The sequence below is a fragment of the Eucyclogobius newberryi genome, unplaced genomic scaffold (assembly GCF_026437365.1).
Source record: "Eucyclogobius newberryi isolate DKJ021-1_F unplaced genomic scaffold, fEucNew1.0.hap1 SCAF_1, whole genome shotgun sequence".
NCBI classification, from domain to species: domain Eukaryota; kingdom Metazoa; phylum Chordata; class Actinopteri; order Gobiiformes; family Gobiidae; genus Eucyclogobius; species Eucyclogobius newberryi.
In genome coordinates this window covers 975636-996237 of record NW_027315723.1, presented here as the reverse complement: position 1 = coordinate 996237, position 20602 = coordinate 975636, and the positions used below count along the sequence as shown (strand labels likewise).

General features: G+C 40.3%; 1 protein-coding gene across 3 annotated transcripts in view; it reads right to left on the bottom strand.

The window, feature by feature from the left end:
• The window catches only part of LOC140359811 (myelin transcription factor 1-like protein), a 55096-nt gene that overhangs the window by 23753 nt on the left and 10741 nt on the right, over positions 1-20602 (bottom strand). For 2 of the 3 annotated variants that reach the window (XM_072445397.1, XM_072446085.1), the window contains exons 1-2: positions 14509-14776; positions 903-1084 (exon numbers count right to left, since the gene is read on the bottom strand). In XM_072445397.1, the coding sequence (XP_072301498.1) occupies positions 903-1084; positions 14509-14685 (359 nt within the window). In that variant the 5' untranslated portion in view covers positions 14686-14776. Of the gene's footprint in view, positions 1-902; positions 1085-14508; positions 14907-20602 lie in introns of those variants that run through there. The other variant, XM_072446935.1, reaches the window with a different exon arrangement.

Here is a 20602-nt window from a genome sequence, read left to right as displayed (position 1 = left end):
TGCTAATGTTGTGCTAATGTTGTGCTAATGTTGTGCTAATGTTGTGCTGATGTTGCACTAATGTTGCACTAATGTTGCTCTAATGTTGCGCTAATGTTGCGATAACGTTGCGCTAACGTTGTTCTAACGTTGTGCTAACGTTGTGCTAATGTTGTTCTAATGTTGTGCTAATGTTGTGCTAATGTTGCACTAATGTTGCTCTAATGTTGCGCTAATGTTGTGCTAATGTTGTTCTAATGCTGTGCTAATGTTGTGCTAATGTTGTTCTAATGTTGTGCTAATGTTGTGCTACTGTTGTGCTAATGTTGTGCTAATGTTGTTCTAATGTTGTGCTAATGTTGTTCTAATGTTGTGCTAATGATGTGCTAATGGTGTGCTAATGTTGTGCTAATGTTGTTCTAATGTTGTGCTAATGTTGTTCTAATGTTGTGCTAATGTTGTGCTACTGTTGTGCTACTGTTGTGCTAATGATGTGCTAATGTTGTTCTAATGTTGCGCTAATGTTGTTCTAATGTTGTGCTAATGTTGTGCTACTGTTGTGCTAATGTTGCACTAATGTTGCGCTAATGTTGTTCTAATGTTGTGCTAATGTTGTGCTAATGTTGTTCTAATGCTGTGCTAATGTTGTGCTAATGTTGTTCTAATGTTGTGCTAATGTTGTGCTAATGTTGTTCTAATGTTGTGCTAATGTTGTGCTACTGTTGTGCTAATGTTGTGCTAATAATGTGCTAATGTTGTTCTAATGTTGTTCTAATGTTGTGATAATGTTGTCGATCACAACAAACTAAATATATTTCAATAAAAAATCTGAGAGAAATGTACTAATTTTAAATGAAAACGTTTAGATGATTGTGTCACAAAGTCAAATATCATAATAATACATTGATATTTGATGTAAAGACCTGTGGATGTGGTTGACTTGGCTTTGGTTTTGGCTGTGGAGGTGCAGAGGAGACTCGCCCAGAAAGCACTGGCTCCTCAGACACTCCTCGCCCCTCGCCTCCTCCACCGCACTGCATTCTGGGTAACCATCGTCCGCCATCACCGCCCCGTGCCCCTGAGCAAGGAGCTTCAAGGAGTCGACCTATAGGGTGACAGAGAGAGTCAGAGGAGCAGAGGGGCAGAAGAGGGGCAGAGGAGGAGGAGTGTAGAGGAGGAATGTAGAGGCGGAGGAGCAGAGGAGGAGTGTAGAGGAGGAGGAACAGAGGAGGGGGAGCAGAGAAGGAGAAGTGTAGAGGAGTAGAGGAGGAGCAGAGGAGTGTAGAGGTGGAGGAGCAGAGAAGTGTAGAGGAGGAGGAACAGAGGTGGAGGAGCAGAGGAGGAGGAGCAGAGGAGGAGGAACAGAGGAGGAGGAGCAGAGGAGAAGTGTAGAGGAGGAGGAACAGAGGAGGAGGAACAGAGGAGGAGTGTAGAGGAGGAGGAGCAGAGGAGGAGGAACAGAGGAGGATAAACAGAGGAGGAACAGAGGAGGAGGAGTGTAGAGGAGGAGCAGAGGAGGAGTAGAGGAGCAGAGGAGGAGTAGAGGAGGAGTAGAGGAGGAGCAGAGGAGGAACAGAAGAGGAGCAGAGGAGGAGGAACAGAGGAGGAGCAGAGGAGAAGTGTAGAGGAGTAGAGGAGGAGGAACAGAGGAGGAGTGTAGAGGAGGAGGAACAGAGGAGGAGTGTAGAGGAGGAGGAGTGTAGAGAGGGAAGAGGAGGAGCAGAGGAGGAGTAGAGGAGGAGCAGAGGAGGAGTAGAGGAGGAGCAGAGGAGGAACAGAGGAGCAGAGGAGGAGCAGAGGAGGAGCAGAGGAGGAGGCGCAGAGGAGAAGTGTAGAGGAGGAGTAGAGGAGGAGGAACAGAGGAGGAGTGTAGAGGAGGAGGAGGAACAGAGGAGGAGTGTAGAGGAGGAGGAACAGAGGAGGAGTGTAGAGGAGGAGGAGCAGAGGAGGAGGAGCAGAGGAGGAGGAAAAGAGGAGGATGAACAGAGGAGGAGGAGTGTAGAGGAGAAGCAGAGGAGGAGGAGTGTAGAGGATGGGGAAGAGGAGGAGCAGAGGAGAAGTAGAGGAGGAGTAGAGGAGGAGCAGAGGAGGAGCAGAGGAGGAGGAGCAGAGGAGGAGGAGCAGAGGAGGAGCAGAGGAGGAGGAGCAGAGGAGGAACTAGTCGACTAATTTGACCTGTTAAACTATTATTTCTATTGAACGTTGAGATGTTTGTTTAAATATAATTCTTATTTTTCATTTTTTATAGTTTCAAACATTAAACCCAGAACAGACTCAAAACAAGACCAGAGCGTGAAAACAGAAAGAATGTTACAAATAAACTATTGACAAAAGAAACATAATTATAACAGAAGAATTGAAATAAGTGTCAAATGTGTCCATTTCCACATGAAGTCTGAATGTTATTTTTCCATTTGCCTGATGTCTGTTCCGGTCCTTGATCGTTGGTGATGTTTGTGTCCATTTCTTTGTGATGTTCCAAAAGTACGTTCCAAAAGTACATTCAAAAGTACATTACAAAGTACATTCCAAAAGTACATTCAAAAGTACATTACAAAGTACATTCAAAAGTACATTACAAAGTACAGTCCAAAGTACATTCAAAAGTACTTTCCAAAAGTACATTCAAAAGTACATTCGAAAAGTACATTCCAAAGTACATTCGAAAAGTACATTCAAAAGTACATTCAAAAGAACATTCAAAAGTACATTCCAAAAGTACATTCCAAAGTACATTCAAAAGTACGTTCAAAATTACATTCCAAAAGTACATTCCAAAGTACATTCAAAAGTACATTCAAAAGTACATTCAAAAGAACATTCAAAAGTACATTCAAAAGTACATTCGAAAAGTACATTCAAAAGTACATTCCAAAAGTACATTCAAAAGTACATTCAAAAGTACATTCAAAAGTACATTCCAAAAGTACATTCAAAAGTACATTACAAAGTACATTCAAAAGTACATTACAAAGTACAGTCCTAAGTACATTCGAAAAGTACATTCAAAAGTACATTCAAAAGTACATTCGAAAAGTACATTCCAAAGTACATTCGAAAAGTACATTCCAAAAGTACATTCAAAAGAACATTCAAAAGTACATTCCAAAAGTACATTCAAAAGTACATTCGAAAAGAACATTCAAAAGTACATTCAAAAGTACATTCGAAAAGTACATTCAAAAGTACATTCAAAAGTACATTCAAAAGAACATTCAAAAGTACATTCCAAAAGTACATTCCAAAAGTACATTCAAAAGTACATTCAAAAGTACATTCCAAAAGTACATTCCAAAAGTACATTCCAAAAGAACATTCAAAAGTACATTCAAAAGTACATTCAAAAGTACATTCGAAAGTACATTCGAAAGTACATTCAAAAGTAGATTCAAAAGTACATTCCAAAAGTACATTCCAAAGTACATTCAAAAGAACATTCAAAAGTACATTCAAAAGTACATTCGAAAAGTACATTCGAAAAGTACATTCAAATGTACATTCCAAAAGTACATTCCAAAGTACCTTCAAAAGTACATTCCAAAAATACATTCAAAAGTACATTCAAAAGTACATTCAAAAGTACATTCGAAAAGTACATTCAAAAGTACATTCCAAAAGTACATTCAAAAGTACATTCCAAAAGTACATTCAAAAGTACATTCAAAAGAACATTCAAAAGTACATTCCAAAAGTACATTCAAAAGTACATTCAAAAGTACATTCGAAAAGTACATTCAAAAGAACATTCAAAAGAACATTCAAAAGAACATTCAAAAGTACATTCAAAAGTACATTCAAAAGTACATTCGAAAAGTACGTTCCAAAAGTACATTCAAAATTACATTCAAAAGTACATTCCAAAAGTACATTCAAAAGTACATTACAAAGTACATTCAAAAGTACATTACAAAGTACAGTCCTAAGTACATTCAAAAGTACTTTCCAAAAGTACATTCAAAAGTACATTCGAAAAGTACATTCCAAAGTACATTCGAAAAGTACATTCCAAAGTACATTCAAAAGTACGTTCAAAATTACATTCCAAAAGTACATTCCAAAGTACATTCAAAAGTACATTCAAAAGAACATTCAAAAGAACATTCAAAAGTACATTCCAAAAGTACATTCAAAAGTACATTCGAAAAGAACATTCAAAAGTACATTCGAAAAGTACATTCAAAAGTACATTCCAAAAGTACATTCAAAAGTACATTCAAAAGAACATTCAAAAGTACATTCCAAAAGTACATTCCAAAAGTACATTCAAAAGTACATTCCAAAAGTACATTCCAAAAGTACATTCCAAAAGTACATTCCAAAAGAACATTCAAAAGTACATTCAAAAGTACATTCAAAAGTACATTCGAAAGTACATTCAAAAGTAGATTCAAAAGTACATTCCAAAAGTACATTCCAAAGTACATTCAAAAGAACATTCAAAAGTACATTCAAAAGTACATTCGAAAAGTACATTCAAAAGTACATTCAAATGTACATTCCAAAAGTACATTCCAAAGTACCTTCAAAAGTACATTCCAAAAGTACATTCAAAAGTACATTCAAAAGTACATTCAAAAGTACATTCGAAAAGTACATTCAAAAGTACATTCCAAAAGTACATTCAAAAGTACATTCCAAAAGTACATTCAAAAGTACATTCAAAAGTACATTCCAAAAGTACATTCAAAAGTACATTCAAAAGTACATTCCAAAAGTACATTTCAAAAGTACATTCCAAAAGTACATTCCAAAGTACATTCCAAAGTACATTCAAAAGTACATTCCAAAAGTGCATTCCAAAGTAAATTCCAAAAATACATTCGAAAGTACATTCAAAAAGTACATTCAAAAGTACATTCAAAAGTACATTCCAAAAGTACATTCAAAAGAACATTCGAAAAGTACATTCAAAAGTACATTCAAAAGTACATTCAAAAGTACATTCAAAAGTACATTCAAAAGAACATTCAAAAGTACATTCCAAAAGTACATTCAAAAGTACATTCAAAAGTACATTCAAAAGAACATTCAAAAGTACATTCAAAAGAACATTCAAAAGAACATTCAAAAGAACATTCAAAAGTACATTCGAAAAGTACATTCAAAAGTACATTCCAAAAGTACATTCAAAAGTACATTCAAAAGAACATTCAAAAGTACATTCCAAAAGTACATTCCAAAAGTACATTCAAAAGTACATTCAAAAGTACATTCAAAAGTACATTCAAAAGAACATTCAAAAGTACATTCAAAAGAACATTCAAAAGTACATTCAAAAGTACATTCCAAAAGTACATTCAAAAGTACATTCAAAAGAACATTCAAAAGTACATTCCAAAAGTACATTCAAAAGTACATTCAAAAGAACATTCAAAAGTACATTCGAAAAGAACATTCAAAAGTACATTCGAAAAGTACATTCAAAAGTACATTCCAAAAGTACATTCCAAAAGTACATTCAAAAGTACATTCAAAAGTACATTCCAAAAGTACATTCCAAAAGTACATTCAAAAGTACATTCAAAAGTACATTCCAAAAGTACATTCCAAAAGTACATTCCAAAAGAACATTCAAAAGTACATTCAAAAGTACATTCAAAAGTACATTCGAAAGTACATTCAAAAGTAGATTCAAAAGTACATTCCAAAAGTACATTCCAAAGTACATTCAAAAGAACATTCAAAAGTACATTCAAAAGTACATTCGAAAAGTACATTCAAAAGTACATTCAAATGTACATTCCAAAAGTACATTCCAAAGTACCTTCAAAAGTACATTCCAAAAGTACATTCAAAAGTACATTCAAAAGTACATTCAAAAGTACATTCGAAAAGTACATTCAAAAGTACATTCCAAAAGTACATTCAAAAGTACATTCCAAAAGTACATTCAAAAGTACATTCAAAAGTACATTCCAAAAGTACATTCAAAAGTACATTCAAAAGTACATTCCAAAAGTACATTTCAAAAGTACATTCCAAAAGTACATTCCAAAGTACATTCCAAAGTACATTCAAAAGTACATTCCAAAAGTGCATTCCAAAGTAAATTCCAAAAATACATTCGAAAGTACATTCAAAAAGTACATTCAAAAGTACATTCCAAAAGTACATTCAAAAGAACATTCGAAAAGTACATTCAAAAGTACATTCAAAAGTACATTCAAAAGTACATTCCAAAAGTACATTCAAAAGTACATTCAAAAGAACATTCAAAAGTACATTCAAAAGTACATTCAAAAGTACATTCAAAAGTACATTCAAAAGTACATTCAAAAGAACATTCAAAAGTACATTCAAAAGAACATTCAAAAGAACATTCAAAAGAACATTCAAAAGTACATTCGAAAAGTACATTCAAAAGTACATTCCAAAAGTACATTCAAAAGTACATTCAAAAGAACATTCAAAAGTACATTCCAAAAGTACATTCCAAAAGTACATTCAAAAGTACATTCAAAAGTACATTCAAGAGTACATTCAAAAGAACATTCAAAAGTACATTCAAAAGAACATTCAAAAGTACATTCAAAAGTACATTCCAAAAGTACATTCAAAAGTACATTCAAAAGAACATTCAAAAGTACATTCCAAAAGTACATTCCAAAAGTACATTCCAAAAGTACATTCAAAAGTACATTCAAAAGTACATTCAAAAGTACATTCAAAAGAACATTCGAAAAGTACATTCAAAAGTACATTCAAAAGTACATTCAAAAGTACATTCAAAAGAACATTCAAAAGTACATTCAAAAGTACATTCAAAAGAACATTCGAAAAGTACATTCAAAAGTACATTCAAAAGTACATTCAAAAGTACATTCCAAAAGTACATTCAAAAGTACATTCAAAAGTACATTCAAAAGTACATTCAAAAGAACATTCAAAAGTACATTCAAAAGAAAATTCAAAAGAACATTCAAAAGTACATTCGAAAAGTACATTCAAAAGTACATTCCAAAAGTACATTCAAAAGAACATTCAAAAGAACATTCAAAAGTACATTCAAAAGTACATTCGAAAAGTACATTCGAAAAGTACATTCAAAAGTACATTCCAAAAGTACATTCCAAAGTACATTCAAAAGAACATTCAAAAGTACATTCAAAAGTACATTCCAAAAGTACATTCCAAAGTACATTCAAAAGTACATTCCAAAAGTACATACAAAAGTACATTCAAAAGTACATTCCAAAAGTACATTCATAAGTACATTCAAAAGTACATTCCAAAAGTACATTCCAAAAGTACATTCAAATACATTCAAAAGTACATTCCAAAAGTACATTAAAAAGTACATTACAAAAGTACATTCCAAACGTACATTCAAAAGTACATTCCAAAAGTACATTCAAAAGTACATTTCAAAAGTACATTCCAAAAGTACATTCAAAAGTACATTCAAAAGTACATTCAAAAGTACATTTCAAAAGTACATTTCAAAAGTACATTTCAAAAAGTACATTCAAAAGTACATTCAAAAGTACATTCAAAAGTACATTCAAAAGTACATTCCAAACGTACATTCAAAAGTACATTCCAAAAGTACATTCCAAAAGTATATTCAAAAGTACATTCAAAAGAACATTCAAAAGTACATTCCAAAAGTACATTCCAAAAGTACATTCAAAAGTACATTCAAAAGTACATTCGAAAGTACATTCGAAAGTACATTCAAAAGTAGATTCAAAAGTACATTCCAAAAGTACATTCCAAAGTACATTCAAAAGAACATTCAAAAGTACATTCAAAAGTACATTCGAAAAGTACATTCGAAAAGTACATTCAAATGTACATTCCAAAAGTACATTCCAAAGTACCTTCAAAAGTACATTCCAAAAATACATTCAAAAGTACATTCAAAAGTACATTCAAAAGAACATTCAAAAGTACATTCAAAAGAACATTCAAAAGTACATTCAAAAGTACATTCCAAAAGTACATTCAAAAGTACATTCAAAAGAACATTCAAAAGTACATTCCAAAAGTACATTCCAAAAGTACATTCCAAAAGTACATTCAAAAGTACATTCAAAAGTACATTCAAAAGTACATTCAAAAGAACATTCGAAAAGTACATTCAAAAGTACATTCAAAAGTACATTCAAAAGTACATTCCAAAAGTACATTCAAAAGTACATTCAAAAGAACATTCAAAAGTACATTCCAAAAGTACATTCCAAAAGTACATTCAAAAGTACATTCAAAAGTACATTCAAAAGTACATTCAAAAGTACATTCAAAAGAACATTCAAAAGTACATTCAAAAGAACATTCAAAAGAACATTCAAAAGTACATTCAAAAAGTACATTCAAAAGTACATTCCAAAAGTACATTCAAAAGAACATTCAAAAGAACATTCAAAAGTACATTCAAAAGTACATTCGAAAAGTACATTCGAAAAGTACATTCAAAAGTACATTCCAAAAGTACATTCCAAAGTACATTCAAAAGAACATTCAAAAGTACATTCAAAAGTACATTCCAAAAGTACATTCCAAAAGTACATTCCAAAAGTACATACAAAAGTACATTCAAAAGTACATTCCAAAAGTACATTCAAAAGTACATTCCAAAAGTACATTAAAAAGTACATTCCAAAAGTACATTCCAAAAGTACATTCAAAAGTACATTCCAAAAGTACATTCCAAAAGTACATTCAAAAGTACATTCAAAAGTACATTCAAAAGTACATTCCAAAAGTACATTCAAAAGTACATTCAAAAGTACATTCAAAAGTACATTCCAAACGTACATTCCAAAAGTACATTTCAAAAGTACATTCAAAAGTACATTTCAAAAGTACATTCAAAAGTACATTCAAAAGTACATTTCAAAAGTACATTCAAAAGTACATTCCAAACGTACATTCAAAAGTACATTCCAAAAGTACATTCAAAAGTACATTCCAAAAGTACATTCAAAAGTACATTCAAAAGTACATTCCAAAAGTACATTAAAAAGTACATTCCAAAAGTACATTCAAAAGTACATTCCAAAAGTACATTCAAAAGTACATTCAAAAGTACATTTCAAAAGTACATTCAAAAGTACATTCCAAAAGTACATTCAAAAGTACATTCCAAAAGTACATTCCAAAAGTACATTCAAAAGTACATTCAAAAGTACATTCCAAAAGTACATTCCAAAAGTACATTCAAAAGTACATTCAAAAGTATCCATGTATTGTGTCCATGGCAGGAGTTTTGAGGCCAAGTTCATAGTTCTGAAGTTCAGAGTGAAATGTCAAAAACAGTCGGCAGAGTGACAGTGGTTTGCCTCCTGGTAGCGCTGTTTCTACAGCAGTTGCATTTCCCTGTGAAGAATGAGACTTTTGACCTTTGACCTGGAGTTATGAAGAAATGTGGCGCACTTCACCAAAACCACAGGTGGATGTAGGGTACTCCTCTGAGATGGACACATTTTTACAACATAATTAGTTGTTAATATATTTAGTATTTGTCCAGATTAGAAATGCATTGATATAATTTATACATTATTCCTCTTGAAAGTTCTGCTTCATAAGCCTTGATAAACATCTCAGTCAGAGGTTATAAAGGTCATGACCTTGATAAACATCTCAGTCAGAGGTTATAAAGGTCATGACCTTGATAAACATCTCAGTCAGAGGTTATAAAGGTCATGACCTTGATAAACATCTCAATCAGAGGTCATAAAGGTCATGACCTTGATAAACATCTCAGTCAGAGGTTATAAAGGTCATGACATTGATAAACATCTCAGTCAGAGGTTATAAAGGTCATGACCTTGATAAACATTTCAGTCAGAGGTTATAAAGGTCATGACCTTGATAAACATTTCAGTCAGAGGTTATAAAGGTCATGACCTTGATAAACATCTCAGTCAGAGGTCATAAAGGTCATGACCTTGATAAACATCTCAGTCTGAGGTCATAAAGGTCATGACCTTATTTCATGTCTTGGTTATAAAAACTCTATTTGTAAAAAACTATAAAGTCCTGTTTCTCTTTCAACACATCAAATCTTTTCATGTCATTCTCTTTTACATCTGGTGAAAAACCTTTAGACTTTTTGTCCTCCAGACCTTGAGTCTCAGCTCAGTTCTATTTGGTACAAAACCTTTGGTCATAAAGTTTTACCACTTTAAGATTGTAATGTCTGTGTTTAGTTTGTATGTTCTGATCAGCTCCTTCCATGTCGTAAGAACAGATTTGACCCAGGGATTCTTCACTTCCTCCGTCAGACTGAAGCGTCTGTCATCTGCAGTAAGACCTGTACAGGAACCCCCGGCACCACATGACTCTCAGTATAAGACCTGTACAGGAACCTCAGGCACCACATGACTCTCAGTATAAGACCTATACAGGAACCCCCGGCACCACATGACTCTCAGTATAAGACCTGTACAGGAACCTCAGGCACCACATTACTCTCAGTATAAGACCTGTACAGGAACCTCAGGCACCACATGACTCTCAGTATAAGACCTGTACAGGAACCTCAGGCACCACATGACTCTCAGTATAAGACCTGTACAGGAACCCCCGGCACCACATTACTCTCAGTATAAGACCTGTACAGGAACCTCAGGCACCACATGACTCTCAGTATAAGACCTGTACAGGAACCTCAGGCACCACATGACTCTCAGTATAAGACCTGTACAGGAACCCCCGGCACCACATGACTCTCAGTATAAGACCTGTACAGGAACCTCAGGCACCACATGACTCTCAGTATAAGACCTGTACAGGAACCTCAGGCACCACATGACTCTCAGTATAAGACCTATACAGGAACCCCCGGCACCACATGACTCTCAGTATAAGACCTGTACAGGAACCTCAGGCACCACATTACTCTCAGTATAAGACCTGTACAGGAACCTCAGGCACCACATGACTCTCAGTATAAGACCTGTACAGGAACCTCAGGCACCACATGACTCTCAGTATAAGACCTGTACAGGAACCCCCGGCACCACATGACTCTCAGTATAAGACCTGTACAGGAACCTCAGGCACCACATGACTCTCAGTATAAGAACTGTACAGGAACCCCCGGCACCACATGACTCTCAGTATAAGAACTGTACAGGTGTAACCAGTTCATGTATAATCACACAAAATCTTATATTATTTTTGTTTAATATTATGTTCAACATGCCTGGTGTTTGTTTTATTGTGCTGTCCGTGTCCTCCAGCCCCCTTCTTCTTCTTCGTGTGTTCCCTTATATTCCCCCTATAAATGTGATGGACGTGACTTCCTCTTCCCTTCTGTTCTCTCCGTGCGGGGAAGAGGTCAGTCATCCCTCGGGTCGTCCTTCATGTTTTGTATGTAGTGTGTTGATTTAAGTGTGTTATATCCATTTTAGTTTGGGCTGGAGTTGCCTCGTGGCACGTTTGACTTTATTTTTGTGTTTCTGTTTACCAGAATAAACGGATAAAACCGTGTCTCGTGGCCACTCAATTAATCCACAACGCAGGAACGATCCGGTCACACAGGAACCCCCGGCACCACATTACTCTCAGTATAAGACCTGTACAGGAACCCCCGGCACCACATGATTCTCAGTATAAGACCTGTACAGGAACCCCCGGCACCACATGACTCTCAGTATAAGACCTGTACAGGAACCCCCGGCACCACATGACTCTCAGTATAAGACCTGTACAGGAACCCCCGGCACCACATGACTCTCAGTATAAGACCTGTACAGGAACCTCAGGCACCACATGACTCTCAGTATAAGACCTGTATAGGAACCTCAGGCACCACATGACTCTCAGTATAAGACCTGTACAGGAACCCCCGGCACCACATGACTCTCAGTATAAGACCTGTACAGGAACCTCAGGCACCACATGACTCTCAGTATAAGACCTGTACAGGAACCTCAGGCACCACATGACTCTCAGTATAAGACCTGTACAGGAACCCCCGGCACCACATGACTCTCAGTATATCAGTATAAGACCTGTACAGGAACCTCAGGCACCACATGACTCTCAGTATAAGACCTGTACAGGAACCCCCGGCACCACATTACTCTCAGTATAAGACCTGTACAGGAACCTCAGGCACCACATTACTCTCAGTATAAGACCTGTACAGGAACCTCAGGCACCACATTACTCTCAGTATAAGACCTGTACAGGAACCCCTGACACCACATGACTCTCAGTATAAGACCTGTACAGGAACCCCCGGCACCACATGACTCTCAGTATAAGACCTGTACAGGAACCCCCGGCACCACATGACTCTCAGTATAAGACCTGTACAGGAACCTCAGGCACCACATGACTCTCAGTATAAGACCTGTACAGGAACCTCAGGCACCACATGACTCTCAGTATAAGACCTGTACAGGAACCCCCGGCACCACATGACTCTCAGTATAAGACCATTGAGCTTCACATTCTGGATCACACCAGCAACGCTGTGATTTCACCTGAAATAAAGTCATTTTTCACACAAGGTAGACCCCGCCCCCTTTTCCTTTTTTAGATAATTGTAGTTTTAAATCAGATTCAAGGTTTCTTTCCACATAAATCTTGAGATAGTTTAATTCAATTATCAAACAGTCTGGAACAGAGAGAGAAATCTGAGCAAAACATTAATGTTTATAGTTTCAATTCTTTGAGATCAGAGTCCATTTATAAAGATCTTTCTTTGTAGTGGAGAAAAGAGTAGTATAGTTTTTTTTCTAAGATTGTTGATTGTTCTCTATGAAGTACCACACCTAAATATCTAGAGATTCCGCCATTTAAATGGGTAAATCTTTCTAATGGTCAGGAGGGGGCGCCAGTGAGTGAGAATTTCAGTTTTTGTACATTTGGTTTGTATCAGATATTGGACCAATATCATGAAGAAAATGCATCACATGTTATGTCCCATCAATTGAGACACATCACTTTTTTCTGGGGAGGGGAGGGGACCAAGCACAACCCTGTCTCACCCCTTTATGATTAAATCCTCTATTTTAAATGTGTTTAACACTTTAAATAAATAAATACTGTGTGTAAAGATGGTCTTATGTCGTCTTGTGTGTGTCTCATTGTGTGTAAAGATGGTCTTATGTCGTCTTGTGTGTGTCTCATTGTGTGTAAAGATGGTCTTATGTCGTCTTGTGTGTGTCTCATTGTGTGTAAAGATGGTCTTATGTCGTCTTGTGTGTGTCTCATTGTGTGTAAAGATGCTCTTATGTCGTCTTGTGTGTGTCTCATTGTGTGTAAAGATGGTCTTATGTCGTCTTGTGTGTGTCTCATTGTGTGTAAAGATGGTCTTATGTCCTCCAGACCGGAGACTAGCTCTTCTTCTTCTTCTTCTTCTTTGGTGTTTTATCGTAGTCCTGTCGCATTACCGCCAGACTTTTTCATGTGTTACACTGGATTGTAGGATTTTTGGTGTTCAAAAGGCCCCGCGGATTGTAGGATTTTTTATTTTTTTTTGTCTTTAGAGCTTTATACACTCTGTGGTGTGTCTTTAGAGCTTTATACACTCTGTGGTGTGTCTTTAGAGCTTTATACCGCTTTGAGGTGTGTCTTTAGAGCTTTATACAGTCTGAGGTGTGTCTTTAGAGCTTTATACAGTCTGAGGTGTGTCTTTAGAGCTTTATACCACTCTGAGGTGTGTCTTTAGAGCTTTATACACTTTGAGGTGTGTCTTTAGAGCTTTATACACTCTGTGGTGTGTCTTTAGAGCTTTATACACTCTGTGGTGTGTCTTTAGAGCTTTATACCGCTTTGTGGTGCGTCTTTAGAGCTTTATACAGTCTGAGGTGTGTCTTTAGAGCTTTATACACTCTGAGGTGTGTCTTTAGAGCTTTATACCGCTTTGTGGTGCGTCTTTAGAGCTTTATACAGTCTGAGGTGTGTCTTTAGAGCTTTATACACTCTGAGGTGTGTCTTTAGAGCTTTATACACTCTGAGGTGTGTCTTTAGAGCTTTATACAGTCTGAGGTGTGTCTTTAGAGCTTTATACACTCTGAGGTGTGTCTTTAGAGCTTTATACACTCTGAGGTGTGTCTTTAGAGCTTTATACCACTCTGAGGTGTGTCTTTAGAGCTTTATACACTCTGAGGTGTGTCTTTAGAGCTTTATACCGCTTTGTGGTGCGTCTTTAGAGCTTTATACAGTCTGAGGTGTGTCTTTAGAGCTTTATACACTCTGAGGTGTGTCTTTAGAGCTTTATACCGCTTTGTGGTGCGTCTTTAGAGCTTTATACAGTCTGAGGTGTGTCTTTAGAGCTTTATACAGTCTGAGGTGTGTCTTTAGAGCTTTATACACTCTGAGGTGTGTCTTTAGAGCTTTATACAGTCTGAGGTGTGTCTTTAGAGCTTTATACACTCTGAGGTGTGTGTTTAGAGCTTTATACACTCTGAGGTGTGTCTTTAGAGCTTTATACAGTCTGAGGTGTGTCTTTAGAGCTTTATACACTCTGAGGTGTGTGTTTAGAGCTTTATACACTCTGAGGTGTGTCTTTAGAGCTTTATACAGTCTGAGGTGTGTCTTTAGAGCTTTATACACTCTAAGGTGACTCACAGTTTCTCGGACCACGTCGCTGTTCAGATCGACGCTCAGCCCTCGTCTTCTCTCCTCGTCGTCCTCGTCTTCGCTGTGGGACGATTCGGACACGGAGTCGGCCATCTTGCCCAGGTTCAGCAGGGATTTGGCCACCAGCTGATCGTAGTCCTCGTAGTCCTCCCGAGGCCGGTTCATCTGGGCCGGGTTCAGTCCCAGATTCAGACCCGGGTTTAGTCCTGGGTTCAGACCCGGGTTTAGTCCTGGACGCAAACCCGGGTTTAGTCCTGGATGCAGACCCGGGTTTAGTCCTGGATGCAGACCCGGGTTTAGTCCTGGGTTCAGACCCGGGTTGGTCTGGTCCTCCTTCAGAAGTGGGACTGGTTTGAGCGGTGGACTTGGTCTGTAGAGGCTCTCAACTGAAAACACACACACAAAATATGAATGTTTCCTTTTTTTTGTAAAGGATTTTTTGCCGCGTAGGCTTAATTAGACCGGACAGTGCAGAGTGAAACAGGGATACGACTGGGGAAGGACACGCAGCAAATTGTTGAGTGCCGACATTTGTGCTGTCCACGCGGCCACGAGCGGCACAAGCTCAGTATTTCTTAAAGACGTGGTTCTCTTTGGATAGTTTGGTCCTGAACTGTCTTAATCTGAAGTCTCTGCTGGCTCCTGAGAGCTTCTGGCTCCTGAGAGCTTCTGGCTCCTGAGAGCTTCTGGCTCCTGAGAGCGTCTGGCTCCTGAGAGCTTCTGGCTCCCAAAGCGTCTGGCTCTTGGGCTCCAGGGGGACTTTAGCTCAGGGGGAGGAGCTTCACAGCGCAGCCAGATGATTGGACGAGAGAGAGAACGCAGACTCAGGCCAAAACAAGAGACAAAAAGCATAAACACAAAATAATCATTTGTCTCAAACTCTGACTTGATCTCGTGCTAAAGCGCCGCGTTTCCACTGATGCTAACGACTATGTGGAGCCTTAGCAACACAAAGCTAGCAAAGCACCTTAGCAACACAAAGCTAGCAAAGCACGTTAGCAACACAAAGCTAGCAAAGCACGTTAGCAACACAAAGCTAGCAAAGCACGTTAACAACACAAAGCTAGCAAAGCACCTTAGCAACACAAAGCTAGCAAAGCACGTTAGCAACACAAAGCTAGCAAAGCACGTTAGCAACACAACGCTAGCAAAGCACGTTAACAACACAAAGCTAGCAAAGCACGTTAGATAAGATAAGATATTCCTTTATTGTCCCACATGGGGAAATTTCATTGGTGCAACGCAGGTAGATACAGAGGTAGATACAACAGAAGAACAGATCACTTATAGGAAGTCTGAAAAACACTTTCAGTAGAAGATCTCCTATAAATAAATAAAAACTCCCATAGACAAATAAATAAATAAATACCATTGCATGTGATCACGACAGTAATTGCACATGAATATGTGTCACGACGGCACATGAATTAAACAGTAATTGCACATGTCGGTGTAATCCCTCATTGGTCCAGGCGTGTTCCATAGTAGAAAAAGCTTCAGTTGTTTCATCTGGACTCAGTTTGAAAAAATAGACGTTTCGACTCTCATCCAAGAGTCATTGTCAATAAAAGAATTTAGATCGAGAACTCCGATATTAATACTGTTCTGTGGTAAGACCCGCCCATTGGGAGGAGCCTTCCTGAAGTAGAAAGAGTTGTTTGTTTCAACAGAAACTCCCCCCTTGTATCTACCGAGCCTATTCAGAATCTTAATGGCCTATTAGAATCCTCTTTGTCTTTGTGAGACCCTGGCTCAACCACCCTGAGTACCGGATTAGCATCTAAATGTCCTGGTCCTGGTCCTCTACCTTTCCAGGGGTTCAGAATCCCATTATAAATAACAGGAAGATTAAACCTAAGCCCTCCATTTCTGTTTAAAGAAGGTCTTTCTTTTTTAACAAAAATAGCTTCCTTGACTCCTCTTTCAAACCATCTTTTCTCCCTGCTTAAAACCTTCACCTCACCGTCTTCAAACGAGTGATTAGAGGCTTCAAGGTGGAGATGCACGGCCCTCTGAGGTCCTGAACTTGTATTTCTTCTGTGCTGATAAAGCCTCTTGTGTAGAGGCTGTTTTGTCTCACCTATGTACCGTTCTTTACAGCTTTCTTCACTGCATTGGATCGAATAAACTACATTGCTCTGTTTTTGAGTCGGCAACTTGTCCTTAGGGTGAACCAGTTTTTGTCTTTTAGACAACACGAAGTCCCTGTTTATTTTAAACCAGGAAACACTTTAAAACAAAAGTTGTAAAGAACGGTACATAGGTGAGACAAAACAGCCTCTACACAAGAGGCTTTATCAGCACAGAAGAAATACAAGTTCAGGACCTCAGAGTGCCGTGCATCTCCATCTTGAAGCCTCTAATCACTCGTTTGAAGACGGTGAGGTGAAGGTTTTAAGCAGGAGAAAAGATGGTTTGAAAGAGGAGTCAAGGAAGCTATTTTTGTTAAAAAAGAAAGACCTTCTTTAAACAGAAATGGAGGGCTAAGGTTTAATCTTCCTGTTATTTATAATGGGATACTGAACCCCTGGAAAGGTAGAGGACCAGGACCAGGACATTTAGATGCTAATCAGGTACTCAGGGTGGTTGAGCCAGGGTCTCACAAAGACAAAGAGGATTCTAATAGGCCATTAAAATTCTGAATAGGCTCGGTAGATACAAGGGGGGAGTTTCTGTTGAAACAAACAACTCTTTCTACTTCAGGAAGGCTCCTCCCAATGGGCGGGTCTTACCACAGAACAGTATTAATATCCGAGTTCTCGATCTAAATTCTTTTATTGACAATGACTCTTGGATGAGAGTCGAAACGTCTATATTTTCCAGATGACTACAACTGAAGCTTTTTCTACTAAGTAATTGCACATATGACGGAATTGCACATCAGTATTAGGTTAGGTCAGTATTGTGAGTGTTCAGGACTAACAGTTTTTGTTATAAAGTCTGACAGCAGCAGGAAGGAAAGACCTACAGAACCTTTCCTTCACACATCGAGGGTGGATCAGTCTCTCACTGAAGCTGCTCTCCAGAGTGGACAGAGTGTCCTGCAGGGGACAGAGTGTCCTGCAGGGGACAGAGTGTCCTGCAGGGGGCGACACTCATGGTCAAGCATAGATGTGAATCTAGCCAGGACCCTTCTGTCCCCCACCTCCTGCACCGAGTCCAGAGCGCAGCCCAGGACGGAGCTGGACTTCTGGATGACTTTGTCCAGCCTCTTCCTCTCCCTCTCTGTGATGCTGCTGCTCCAGCAGACCACACCGTACAGGAGCTGATGCCACCACAGAGTCGTAGAAGGTCTTCAGGAGTGGCCCTGTCACTCCAAAAGACCTGAGTCTCCTCAGGAGGTAGAGCCGACTCTGGCTCGTCCTGTACAGTCTGTGTTATGAGTCCAGTCCAGTTTGTGGTTCAGATGAACACCAGGTCCTTGTATGAGTCCACTCTCTCAATGTCCCTTCCCTGGATGTTCACTGGTGAGGGGGCAGTGGAGTGGCGTCTGCGGAAATCCACCACCATCTCCTTGGTCTTCCCCGCATTGATGAGGAGGTGGTTCCGCTGACACCAGTCCACAAAGTCCTGCTCCAGTCCTCTGTCCTCCACATCATCGTCTGTGATGAGTCCGATGATGGCAGAGTCATCAGAGAACTTCTGCAGGACACAGCTGTCCGTGTCATGTCTGAAGTCTGCAGTGTAAAGGGTGAAGAGAAAGGGCGCGAGGACAGTGCCCTGGGGCCCCCACACTGCAGGTGCGAGTGTCAGACACACAGTTCCTGGCTCTCACAAACTGGGGTCGGTCTGTGAGGTAGTCCAGGATCCACTCTGCAGGTCATACTCCACACCAGCCGTCTCCAGCTTGTCCCTCAGGAGCTGATGGTGTTGAAGGTGCTGGAAAGATCGAAGAACAAGAACCTCACAGAGCTGCCAGGCTTTTCCAGGTGAGAGAGAGAGCGGTGCAGCAGGGAGATGACGGCGTTCTCCACTCCGATGCCAGGCCGATATGCAAACTGCAGCGGGTCCATGGCTGAGCTCAGGGTGGAGCGGAGGTGGTCCAGGACCAGCCGCTCCAGTGTCTTCATCAGGTGGGAGGAGAGATCCACTGGCCTGAAGCTGTTGAAGTCTTTGGCGCGCGGTGTCTTAGGCACAGGTACCAGACAGGAGGTCTTCCAGACCTGTGGTACCACCCTCAGCTTCAGGCTCATGTTGAAGACATGGTCCACAACTCCACACAGTTCATCTGCACAGGACTTAAGGAGCCTGGGGCTGATGCCGTCAGGTCCTGCTGCCTTCCTCACTTTAATCCTCTTCAGCTCACTCCTCACCTGTGCTCCTATGACAGTCAGTGGTTGGCAGGGGGACCGTGTGCTGGGGGGATGGGTGAGTCCAGGTGAAGTGGAGAGCTGATGGTCCGGGGCAGATAAGCGAAGAGGAACAGATGCAGGACATCGTCCAGCTGTGGAAGAGGGAGCATGCAGCTGTGCAGGGGGAGGGGCGGGTGACCGATCAAACCTCAAGAAGTGAGCATTTAAATCATTCACCCACTGTAGATCCCCCTCTGTCTGGGCAGGGGGGATTTTGAAGCCCGAGATGGTTTTCAGGCTCCTCCACACTCCCTGAATGTTCTTTTGCTGGAGCTGCTCCTCCATCCTCCTCTTGTAGCCGGCCTCAGCCTGCCTGATCTTCCTCCTCAGCTCCTTCTGCACAGTTCTCAGCTCCTCCTTGTTCCCTGACCTGAAGGCTCTCTTCTTCTCCTTCAGCAGGGCCTTCAGTTCACGGTTAATCCATGGCTTGTTGTTTGGAAAACACCGCACCATCCGGGAGGGAACAATGTTTTCAAAACAGAAGTTGATGTAGTCTGTGATGCACTCTGTGATGGTGTTGATGTCCTCCCCATGTGGGTCATAAAGCTCAGTCCAGACAGTGGTGCTGAAGCAGTCCCTCAGAGCCTCCTCGCTCTCAGCAGAGCACATCCTCACCTCACGGGACACCACAGGCTGCCTGCGCACGATGGGTTTATACATAGGCCTCAGATGTACAAGGTTGTGGTCCGAGCTGCCCAGGGGAGGGAGGGGGGAAGAAGAATAAGCCTCCTTGGTGTTGGCAAAAAACAAGTCCAATGTTCTATTGTTTCTGGTGGGGCAGGTAACATACTGGGTGTATGTTGGTAGAACAGAAGAGGGAGAAGCGTGGTTAAAGTCACCAGAGACGAGGAAGAGAGCCTGTGGGTGCTGTGTTTGCAGCCTACAAGTGCAGGAGAGCAGTGCTTCACAAGCATATTCAGCATTGGCAGACGGGGCCACATAGACTGCGATCAAAATCACATGTGAGAACTCCCGGGGCAGATAATATGGCCTCATGCCAATAGCCAATAGTTCAATATCCCTGTTACATAGCTGCTCCCTCACTGTGCAGTGTTCGGGTTTGGACCAGCTCGTGTTCACATACACCGCCAGACCGCCTCCTCTTTTCTTCCCGCATTCTCTCGTTCTGTCCGCCCGCAGCAGATGAAAATTGTCCAAACCTACAATAGAGTCCGGCATTTCTGCTGTTAACCAGGTCTCTGTGAAAATCAAGACGCTGCTGTCCCTGTAAAATCCTCTGGGACCGCATGAGGCTCGCTATTTCCGTCATTTTATTTTGAAGGGACCTCACGTTACCCATGACTACGGCGGGAACCGACTTCCTGTTTCCTCCTCTCTTCTCTCGGAGTTTACGTCCAGCCCGTCTGCTTCGTTGCGTTTTCCTTAGGATGTCCGCCGGGATAACGTGACGATCTCCGGGTAAGACGACTGTTCTCCGCAGTTTCATGAGTTCCTCCTTTGTGTAAACGCGGTACGGCGCCGGCCGGGGGGCGGGGCCGGAGCCGGGGGGCGGGGCCGGAGCCGGGGGACTCAGAGTCAAGACACATCGCCACGACACGACGAAAACACTCAATCCAGCCGAATAAAGTCAAAACAAGTTAATTTAAAGCGATTCCAGTCGTCCCGATTGTTCATGAAGTTCCTCTTTCATATAAACGTGTATATAAACGTGTACCGACGACACGCCGTACTTTAGCGCGGCCGGAGGGCGCGGGGGGGGGGGGCTGGTG